Source organism: Nicotiana tomentosiformis, chromosome 10 (genome assembly GCF_000390325.3).
Source record: "Nicotiana tomentosiformis chromosome 10, ASM39032v3, whole genome shotgun sequence".
Lineage (NCBI taxonomy): Eukaryota > Viridiplantae > Streptophyta > Magnoliopsida > Solanales > Solanaceae > Nicotiana > Nicotiana tomentosiformis.
This window is the reverse complement of record NC_090821.1, coordinates 27,756,152-27,767,666: the sequence shown is the minus strand read 5'-3', so window position 1 is coordinate 27,767,666 and position 11,515 is coordinate 27,756,152. Positions and strand designations below refer to the sequence as shown.

General features: G+C 36.5%; 1 protein-coding gene across 1 annotated transcript; it reads right to left on the bottom strand.

Moving 5' to 3' along the window:
- Positions 1 to 3,787: 3,787 nt before the first annotated feature.
- Positions 3,788 to 5,257, bottom strand: LOC138899916 (uncharacterized). The gene is made up of 4 exons (XM_070186617.1): positions 5,027 to 5,257; positions 4,808 to 4,980; positions 4,047 to 4,430; positions 3,788 to 3,965 (listed from the first exon to the last, which is right to left on the bottom strand). Exons 1-4 carry the CDS (start codon positions 5,255 to 5,257, stop codon positions 3,788 to 3,790), a joined length of 966 nt encoding a protein of 321 aa, XP_070042718.1.
- Between the last annotated feature and the right edge of the window lie 6,258 nt (positions 5,258 to 11,515).

Sequence of the window (11,515 nt, the reverse complement as noted above, 5' to 3'; positions counted from 1 at the left end):
TAAACGCGGTGTATTATCATTTCATTTCTTAATAAATCTCATTAAATTAGATAGTTGCTAATTGGCTTACCTGACGGGTTGGGTTAGGTACCATCACGACTAGGTGGATTTTGGGTCGTGACAATCCTAATGATAACAAGTTGGTTATGAAACCAACCGCCTTCACTAGAGATAAGCTAATCAAGAACTAGATTCGGATCTTGACTTCTAGTTTGAATAACTTACGACAACAACTAGTAAAAGAAACTAGTCGCCTTTGAAGAATATCAAAAGAAGCCAAAGATATCACAAGGAAAAAAATTATCTTACTACCTTATGCTATGAACTAGTTAGGGTTGCAAGATAAATCTCAAAGTAAAGTTCACAAAGGTTCAAAAGAACTCACAATAATAATATTTATCTTCAATGTTATTCTTCACAATGAAAGACAAGCACCCCTTTATATGGTAGTAAAGAAGGAGATAGTCAAGACTTCAATAAATGAGAATTATATTTTCTAGAAACATAGAAGGCTACCCACACTAAGACCCATGTAGTCAACATACACATAGACCAATGCAAGTGAACATATATTAAAACAACTATTAAATATATATTCTAGAAATTATTTTTGGACTTATTTGGGCTGCTGAAAATTCCTCTTTTATGGGACATATTTGGGTCTCATTCCATCTCTTCTTGGACTTTAATTTGGGCCTCCAAATAGTTGTAAAACTTGGCCCAAATATCCTCCTTGTGCTGGAGCTCTTCTTCTATTATAAGACATTTTTTAATTGTCAATTGAAGCTCATTAATATTGTCTTGAAATTTCTTTGTTTGAGACCTTGTCCTGGGCCTTCTTGGAGCTTCCAGAGCTTCATTCTACTCCTTTAATGAAGTTAAGTTACCATAGATTCTATCATTCCTCTCTTCTTGAAGAGAATATGTCCTCGAATTCGAGCCTGTATCAAACAAGGAAAGATCAGAAACCTTGAAGGTAGCACTAACTTGATATTCACTAGGAAGGTCAAGTTTGTAAGCTTTGTCTCCAATTCTTTTAAGGACTTCAAATGGCCAATCTCCTCTTGGATCTTCATTTGGTAGGAAATCCTTCCTCCCTAAAATGCACTCAAACTAAATCTCACGGCTTAAAAATAACAAATTTTCGCCCCTTATTTCTTCTTATGGCAGTTTGTTCATTCTTCCGTTCAATTGCGAGCCTTGTATGTTCATGAATCTTCTTCACCATTTCAATCTTATTCCTACTATCAAGATTAACAATGTCATTAGTAGGCAACGGCAACAAATCAAGTGGAGTGAGGGGATTAAATCCATAAACAACTTCAAAAGGAGACTTACCAATAGAAGAGTGGATAGTTCTATTATAGTCAAACTCTAAAATGGACAAATGTTCTTCCCAAGAAGTTAATTTTCCTTTTAAAACAGCTCAACATATTCTCTAAGGTCCTATTAACTACTTCCATTTTCCCATTAGTTTGTGGGTTACAAGATGTAGAAAATAGCAATTTAGTTCCCAACTTCGCCCAAAGAACTCTCCAAAAGTGACTTAAAAATTTAACATCCCTATCACTAACGACAGTTTTAGGTGTGCCATGTAATTTAACCACTGCCTTCACAAATAAATCAGCCATATGTAATGCACCATTAGTCTTCAAGCATGGAATAAAATGAGTCATTATTAAAAATCTATCTACCACCACAAATATACTATCCTTACTATACTTAGTTCTAGGAAGTCCTAACAAAAAATCCATAGAAATATCAATCCAAGGAGAAGTAGGGACCGGTGAAGGAGTTTAAAGACCATGTGGTAACACTTTTGATTTGGCTTGTTTCTATTCAAGACATTGAGAGCATACTTTTTCAACATCCTTTTGCATGTCAGGCCAAAACAAATGTTCAGCAAGTATATCCAATATTTTGAGCACTCCAAAGTGTCCCTTGAGTCCATCACAATGTGCTTCCCTAACAAACAATTCACGCAAAGAGAAATTAGGAATACATAATTTATTTTCCTTAAATGGAACTCATATTGAAGATTGAACCTCTCATAAGGACCCAACTTACTTTCTGCAAAAGCCTTGACAAAATTAGAATCATTAGAATAAAGTCCCTTGGTTTGATTAAAGACCGTCAATTTAGAAGTAAGAGAAGAAACCAAGACAAACTCTTTTGAAAGTGCATCAGCAACCACATTCTCTTTTCCTTGCTTGTAAGCAATCACATATGGAAAAGTTTTAATGAATTCAACCCATTTTGCACGGCGACAATTAAGCTTATCTTAGCTCTTCAAATATCTCAAGCATTCATGATCACTCTTAACCACAAACTCTCTTGGCCACAAATAATATTGCCATGTAGCTAAAGCCCTTACCAAAGCATATAACTCTTTGTGATAAGTTGTGTAGTTCAATATAGCTCCACTCAGCTTTTCACTAAAGTATGCAATGGGCTTCGAGTCTTGCATCAAAAAGCACCAATTCCTTTTCCAGAGGCATCACATTCAACCTCAAAAGACTTAGAAAAATCAGGTAATTGCAAAAGATGAGCCGAACATAATTTTTCTTTGAACAAGTTAAAAAGCATCATCTTGTTCTTTTTCCCATGAAAAAAGCTTATCCTTCTTAATAACTTCAGTTAAAGGAGCAACAATGGTACTAAAATCTCTAACGAATCTCCTATAAAAACTAGCAAGCCCATGAAAACTCTTAATTTCAGTTACACTGTAGGTTTAGGATATTCTTTGATTGCTTTGATTTTTTCTTCATCGACTTCAACTTCCTTAGAACTAACCACAAAGCCCAAAAATACCATACGATCCACACAAAAAGTGCACTTCTTAAGATTAGCAAACAAGTGTTGCTTTCTAAGAACTTCAAAAATTTATTTTAAGTATTCCACATGCTCATCTAGAATTTTAGAATAAATCAAAATATCATCAAAATAAATCACGACAAATATTCTATGAAAATCCTTAAAAACATGATTCATCAATCTCATGAAGGTGTTGGGTGCATTAGTCAAGCAAAAAGACATAACTAACCACTCATAAAGCCTATAGTTGGTCTTAAAAGCAGTTTTCCATTCATCTCCAGGATTCATTCGAATCTGATGGTAACCACTTTTTTGATCAATTTTAGAAAAGATTTTGGATCCATGCAGTTATTCCAGCATGTCATCAAGACGAGGGACAGCATGGCCATAATTTACCGTTATCTTGTTAATTTCTCTACAATCCACGCACATCTTCCAATTTCCATCCTTTTTGGGTACCAATAGGACATGAACAGAGCAAGGACTCATATTGTCTCTCACAAAACTTTCTCAAGCAATTCCTCAACTTGCCTTTGAAGCTCTTTTGTCTCTTCTAGATTACTCCTATAAGAAGGCCTATTTGGAATTTGTGCTCCAGACACAAAGTGGATTTGGTGCTCAATTCCATGCAAAGGTGGCAGACCTTTAGGAATATCCTCAGGGAAGACATCATCAAAATCCTGCAAAAGATAAGAAACACAACTTGGCCAAGAAGAAGTTAGTAAATCAGAATTAATCAAAACTTCTTTGTAAGTAAGTAGTATAATGGGAAGCCCCTCTTTTCTTGCATTCAAACACTCTTTGGCTTTTATGTAGAAACTCTCCTTTTTCTTTTTCTTTGCCTCTTTACCCTCACCAAAACTTTCCATTTTATCACTCAAACCCTCTTTTACCACTTTGCTCAATTTGCTGCCCTCTCTATCTCTCTCACTCTCTCTTGGCCATCTCTTTTTTTTTTTTTTATCTCTTGGCCTTATTTCTTTTCTTTTCCCTCAAGCTCACTTCTTTTTCCTGCCCTTTGTTTTTCCATTATTTCCCTCAATCTCTTTTGATCTTCAAACACTTGAGAAGGACTTAAAGGTGCAAGAGTATACTTCTTGCCATTAAGCTCAAGATAATATTTATTCTTTCTTTCATCATGAATAATATTCCTATCATATTACCACGGATGACCTAACAATATGTGATAAGCTTGCATAGAAACCAAATCATAAAGAACATCATCCACATACCTACAAACATTGAAGGAAATCATGCATTGTTTGTTAACTTTCAATTCACCACTATCATTCAACCATTGGAGTCTATAGGGCTTAGGGTGTTTCATACATGTAAGCGCTAACATGTTCGCTAAGTGTGAACTCACTACATTAGCACAACTACCACTATCAATAATTATAAAAGTTTTTTCGTTTATTCCACATCTAGTATGAAATATATTCTCCCTTTGCTCTTCACTATTGATTCCTAAATTAATAGTCATAATCCTCCTAACTACCCCAACCAAAGCATCATTAAAAGGCAACTCTAAATCATCTTCACTCACACTTTCCTCTTCTTCCTCTTCCTCACTTTTTTCTCCCTCATATTCTCCATTTATAGTCCTCCTAACTACCCTAACCAAATTATCGTTAGGAAGTTTTACGTCATCTTCACTTACTCCTCCCTTTTCTTCCTCACTTTTTTCACTCTCATGTCCTCAATCTTCTCTTAAAAGAATATTTCTTCTATTTGGAGATTCATGCATCATATGGCCTATTCCATGATATTTTAACATTGAATGGAACTAGAAGGTTTAGAGGATCTAGAATTGAAAGCTTTACCTCCCTCTTTCTCATCAAATTTACCTTTCCCCTTGTATTCTTGATGTCTAGAAATCACTTCTTGTTTTGTCCATGGCTTCTTGAAATTGGTGTTTGGATGACTTCTCCATGAGCTAGCTTCTTGCCTTCTTTTATTTTGCTTTTATATTTTTACAGCCAAATCTACTAACTCATCTATAGTTACATATTGTTGTATCTCTACTACATTAGCTATTTCTCTATTTAAATCATTAAGAAATCTAGCCATAGTGGCCTCTTCTTTTTCCATACAATTATCTTGGATCATAGCCATATCCATAGCTTTAAAGTATTCATCAACAGTCATGGTTCCTTGCTTCAAAATCTGAAGACGTAGTTGTAGGTCTCTTTGAAAGTGGGAAGGCACAAACCTCTTCCTCATGACTCTTCATCTCGGTCCAAGTAGCAATGGGTGGTTCTCCATCTTGTTGCCTGTCCCTTGTAAGCTTTTTCCACCAAATAGATGCATAATTAGAAAATTCAACAACGTCAAGCTTAACCTTCTTGCCTTCAGAGTAGTTGTGACAGTCAAAGATGACCTCAACTTTCCGCTCCCAATCAAGGTACAAGTCTGAGTCTCTTGTGCCCTTGAAAGATGGCATCTTTATTTTTATGCTACTAATATTATCATCTTCTACTCTACCTCATTGTCCCCTCCTATCTCTTCCCACCTTATCTAGATTTATATCAAGATCATCAACAAAATTATCTATAGGGTTTTCTTGATTTACAATGGGGACATGGGGTATATTTCTTCTATTATGAGGCCTAGGATTATTTTGAGGTTGTACATTAGGTTGATTTGCCCTCCTAAGTGTAGCTATTATCTCATTTTATTCAGCAATAGTATTCCTTATCTCTTGGAATTACAAGTTCCATCTCTCAAATTGTTGGTGCATAGCTTGTATGAGACATCTTTTAAAAAAATAGTTATCACTCAAACTTTGGCTCTTTCCCTCAATTGTTCTCACTCACTCTTGCCTTTTTCCCCTCAATTAACCTTTGAAAAAATACCTTGTAGATTTATAATTAAATCCAAATTGTATCAAAGCACTTAGTTATAAAATAAGAAATTTTGGGGTACCAAAGAAAGTGAAGAACCAATCCTAGAAAGAATAGGATTTAGTTGAAATAAAACTCGAACAAAGGAAAGGATTTTTTGAATAAGATCAAAGGAGTAATAAAAATTGAATTTTTTTTCTTAACCTTAAAGATCTAGGATCCCCACTTCTTGTTTCCTTTCTTAACTTTAAAAACAAACACAAATAAAATTTGATTTTTTGAAGAGCAATATGATATTCCCATTTATCAAGAACGAAATCTTGATATAACCGCTCTGATACCACTTGATAACACAAAGGTTGGGAAATCCAAGAACTTAAAGAAAATAAGTTGAAGAAATGCGGAAGCAGTAAAGAAATGCAATTGAATTGAGAAAAGCAAGAAAAATAAACTAGATATATGAAAATTCAAGGGAAGTTCCAAGAACCCCGAGATTATGTTTATCTAGATTTTGACAAGATCCTAATGACAACAAGTTGGTTATGAAACCAATTGCCTTCACTAGAGATAAGCTAATCAAGAACTAGATTCACTTCTTGATTTCTAGTTTGAATAGCTTACGACAATAACTAGTAAAAAAAACTAGTCGCCTTCGAAGAATATCAAAAGAAATAAAAGATATCACAAAATAAATCTCAAAGTAAAGTTCACAAAGGTTCAAAAGAGTTCACAATAATAATATTAATCTTCAATGTTGTTATTCATAATAAAAGACAAGCACCCCTTTATATAGTAGTAAAGAAGGAGCTAGTCAAGACTTCATTAAATGGGAATTATATTCCCTAGAAACATAGAAAAATACTCACACTAAGACCAATGTAGCCAACATACACATAGACCAATACAAGTCAACATATATTAAAATAACTATTAAATATATATTCTAAAAACTATTTTTGGGCTTATTTGGGCTGCTGAAAATTCCTCTTTTTGGGACATATTTGGGCCTCATTCCATCTCCTCTTGGACTTTAATATGGGCCTCCAAATAGTTGTAATACTTGGCCCAAAGATCCTCCTTTGTGCTAGAGCTCTTCTTCTATTATAAGACACTTTTTAATTGCCAATTGAAGCTCATTAAGATTGTCTTGAAATTTCTTTATTTGAGACCTTGTCATGGGCCTTCTTGGAGCTTCCAGAGCTTCATCCTTCTCTTTTAATGACATTGAGTTTCCATGGATGATATCACGACCTCCACCCTCTTAGTAAAATAAATGATTGCAACAAAGATGAACCTATGCCCATTTGAAGCTTTTGGCTCAATAGGACCAATCAGATCCATTCTCCAAGCAACAAAAGAACAAAGGGCGGACGTTGGATGCAACTCTGAAGGAGGCGAATGAATCAGGTCACTATGAATCTAGCACTAGTGACATTTTCTCACAAATGGATGCAATCTAGTTCTATGGTGAGCCAATAACATCCCGCTCGAAGTATCTTAGTTGTAAGGACATAACCATTCATGTGCGCTCCATATACCCAAGAATGCACCTCATTTATGATCCTCTTAGTTTCTTTGGCAATCTACACTGAGTTCAAGCCTAGGGTCCTTTTGACTAGGATTTTCCCACTCAAAATGAAATCATTGGCCAATCGCCTAATAGTTTTCTTTTGATCTCTGTTGGCATGTTTCAAATATTCTCTTGTCTTCAAGAACTTCTTGATGTCTTGGTACCATGGCTCACTATCTAGTTCTACTTCGACTGTGTTGCAATAACCATATTTCTTGCGATTTTGATTTTTCAGGGGTTGATGCGAGTGTTACCTGTATGTGGAAGCATTGAGGCTAAGGTAGCCAACGTGTCAAGTAACTAATTGTGACACCTAGGGATGTTACTAAACTCGATAAAATTGAACATCCATGTTTAGTGCCATTTTTAGACCAATGATGCAAGATACATAATCTATTTGATTGTTGGTACATAAGTACTGAAGTCATCCTATTGTAGGATGATGCTTCCCGGTAGGCGATATGAGAATTATCCCAATACCTACACTTTTCTCGTTGACAGCTCTATCAAAATATAACTTCCAAATATGACTGTCATCTAGGATCCCTCCTTTGATTGAATAACTTCTTCATCTCAGAAATACGTGCTCAATGGTTCATAATCATCACCAACTTGATATTTTGTCAATTGATCATGTTACACCCTATATTTTCATACGTAAAAGTGCGTCGTGAGTAAACTAATGTAAGACCAAAAATGAGACTTTAAAAATATATAAAGTAAGTTAATCATGTTACCTAGGAGGTTACAAATATTGAATATCATGAACAACAAGTACAAGAGGGTTGGAAGGTTCAAAAGCTAAAGGAATTGAAGAAAATAATATTTCGTCGAAAGTCGACAAGTTGGAACTATTATAACATGTACTTTTGCGGTGAGACTGGGGTGCTTAACATGATGATGAGGTTATGTTATGAGTTATGTTAGTCGTATGATAGTCGTGTGTTATGTTTTGAAGTCAAGTGAGTTGTGGAACAAAAGTCGATGAAAGTCATCACAAGTTACGTTCATAAGTTTTACTGAAACTTTGGGTCAAATGTAATTGAGATTTTCTCCCAATATACTTAGAGTTATAGGGTGTTCCACTCATTCAATTGAAGGTCTATGAGTCTATTTTCTAACGCATTAAACCATCTGTAAATACGATATAGGCGTAGAGAGATATGGGCCTTTTTGTGAGATCGCGCAGACTGTTAGGTGACAAGTAGGTGTGCCACCTACTTGCTTAAATGAGAGTCCAAAAATGAGCCAGTTCGGGTCGTCCAAAGAGGCATTTTAAAGGCATATTTCCTTCATATATTATACTGATAATAGGGCATAATAACCAGATATAAGCTCTGCAAAAATCTTCCCAAACATTTCCCACAAACCACAATTGATTTTCTCTCTCTTTCAAGTTCTAATTGGAGGTAAAACCTAGAGTTTGAAGAACCAAGATAGGAGCTGAGTTATCCAACAAATAAGGTAAGTTTACTGCTATATTTCATCTATTTTTTCTGCTGTAAATGAATGGTAAGTCGTTCTATATTTGTTAGAACTCACGGGACGGTGATCGGAAGCCGTGAGTTCGAGTTATTCACTTGTAGCGGACTGTTTTGTGGAGTATTTTGTGTTGCTATTGGGCTACATGTTTTACTACTGTTTTGTGGAGTTTTGGAGGAGGAAGGGTATGGAGAAACACCACATAAATGCAGGGTGGTGGGCTGGTCTTTCGTCGTAACATTTTCGGACTGTTCGACACTACTACGGTGGTCGTTTTGTGTATGAAGAGATTGGGGTATGTTGGGCTGTTTTGTAGTATTTTGTGGTGTATATAAGGTTGGAAAATAATATATATATTTTGTTATTGTTGTGTTCTTGTGTTGTGGGTGTTATCTTGAATTTGGAGGAAGTAAGGATTATAGGGGAGATGCTGCCCGTTTTAATACAAAATAAGCTTGTCGTTCGTTGTGCGATAGTTATACCTTTCGTAACTTAATGATAGTATTATTATCATTGTTGTAGATTAAGGTGCAAAGAGCCGAGTTCAACTTGGTGATTGGAAAGATTGTGATAAGGTATGTTAAGGCTAAACCCTTCCTTCATTTTGGCATGATCTCGTAAATACATGTGTTTGATGACGAGGCATAAAGTGAAATTCATACTCCCTAATTTATATACATTATCCTAGTCTCATAAGTTACAGTATTCTCCCTTATCGAGACTTTATATTCAATTGAGTATTATCTTCTTCAAGTCAAGAGAGCAAAGGGTCTATAGATATACAGTATTACAGTATTTTCACTAACATCTAGCTATAATCGGTGGGCAGGCCCCTATTAGGCAATCTCTTATCAGATGGTAAGTTATATACCGAGCCTACTATAGTCGAGCGCCTATGAGCGAGCCTAGGATGGTCGAGATACAGAGCCTAGTATGGCCAAGCGCCTATGAGCGAGCCTACTACGACTGAGCAGTTACACGTACTGAGCCTTATAGGGCCGGGCATTTATTTTCCTTACTATATTGAAGGAGTTGATTCAGTATCATCAAGTAAGTATATATCCAAATCATCTTTGACTCCCAGTAACTTTCAGTTATTATATTATCAGTTCAGTTTTTGCTTTCAGCTATGTTATTGCCTTACATACTCGGTACATTATTTCGTAGGGACGTCCCTTTTCTAAGGACGCTGTATTTCATGCGTGCAGGTTCAGATAGACAGACGAGTAGACCTCCTGAGTAAGTTTTTCCCGAGTTCAGCCTGATCGGTAAGCTCCACGTCCTTCAGAGTTGCCAGGTCTAGGGTTTTGTGTACATCTTCTGTATGTATGTATATATATTATGGGTAGGTCGGGGCCCTGTTCCGATCACAATACATCCATCTGTAGAGGCTTGTAGACATATCATGTCAGTTAGTGCAATATGTTGGGCTTGTAGGCCTGATATGTATATTTTGTTGGTTTGTCAGCTGTAGTAGTTATGACGGCCTTGTCGGTCCAACATTATATTGATGTTTAGTCAGTGCTAGTTTTCGTTCAGTTTTATATTTTTCTTTGCAAATTATCTTGCAATGTGGCCCCATGGCCAAATTATGATATTATATGTTCAGAGTCCCTTAGTCGCAAGTTGGTACGCTAGGTTAGGTGAGGCACTAGGTGCCGGTCTCGCCCCTAGGTTCGGGGCGTGACAGATCAACCAAGGCTTGAGCTTTTATTGCGATGCTGTAACGACCCGACCGGTTATTTTGTATATTTTAGCCATGTTTCCCTAATTGACATTCCCTGTATGTTTATTTGATATTATTCACGGGAATGATTGGGATTGATTTCGGGAAGGTTTTGGAGTGCATTTAGACACTTAGTCGCATTTTGGTAACTTAAGTTGTAAGAATTGATCAAGGTTTGACTTTTGTGTAAACAGCCTCGGAATCTTATTTTGATGGTTCCAATAGGTTTGTATGGTTATTTTGGACTTAAGCATATGTCCGGATTTGGCTTTATTGTTTCCTAGGATGTTTTAGCGGTTTTTTCCAAAAGTTGGCAATTTGAACGATCGGAAACTTCAAAGTTTGATTGGGAGTTGACTTTGATGATATCGGATTCGAATTTTAGTATCGGAAGTTGGAATAAGTTCATTTTTTTAGTTTGAACTTTTTTGCAAAGCTTGAGCTTTATTCGGATTGAAGGCTTGAATCAGACACTTGGATCAAAGTTTGGAAATTAATGAACTTATGAGAAGCTTAACAAGTGCTTTGGCCGTCTATTCATGGTTTGTATGTTAGTCGTGGTGTTTTGAGTATTCTGACTAGTTTGGTCAAGGTATTGGAACATGTTAGTGTGATTGGATGGGATTCTGGGTGGCTCGGTTGTAGTTTGGACCATCCAGAGTATTTTTAGTATTGTAGAAATTCACTTGTGTCAGGACTACATCACGATCGCGTAAGGTTGATCGCGATCGCGGAGTGTACTTTTAGCGTAGGGGAGATTTCTTTATCCATTTTTGACAGGGCAGTCGCGTTCGTGGAGTGTAATCTTGAGCGGGGGTAGTTCCTGTTCGCATTTGAGGTCCGCATTTGCGTAGCAGTAGAGAGCTGGAGGGGGGGGGAGGCTAATGGCCTACGTGTTCGCGTGGTACTGGTCAGGTTGGTTTTGCAGTGCGTTCGCGTGGGTGTGTACGCGAACGTGAAGGTCTAATTTGCACAATGACCTTGTTATGCTTCGCAAACGCAAGGCACGTGTCGCGTTCACGAAGGGTACATCTGGGCAAACCATTTAAGAGATGAATTTTTGGACTTAGATCCATTATT

Coding starts and splice junctions, on each gene's coding strand:
- LOC138899916 (XM_070186617.1), bottom strand. CDS start 5,257: ATGCCATCTTTCAAGGGCACAAGAGACTCAGACTTGTACCTTGATTGG. Junction 4,431..4,807: donor CAATATGTAACTATAGATGA/GTTAGTAGATTT, acceptor TAATTTGGTTAG/GGTAGTTAGGAGGACTATAA. Junction 3,966..4,046: donor ATTTCCTTCAATGTTTGTAG/GTATGTGGATGA, acceptor GTAATATGATAG/GAATATTATTCATGATGAAA.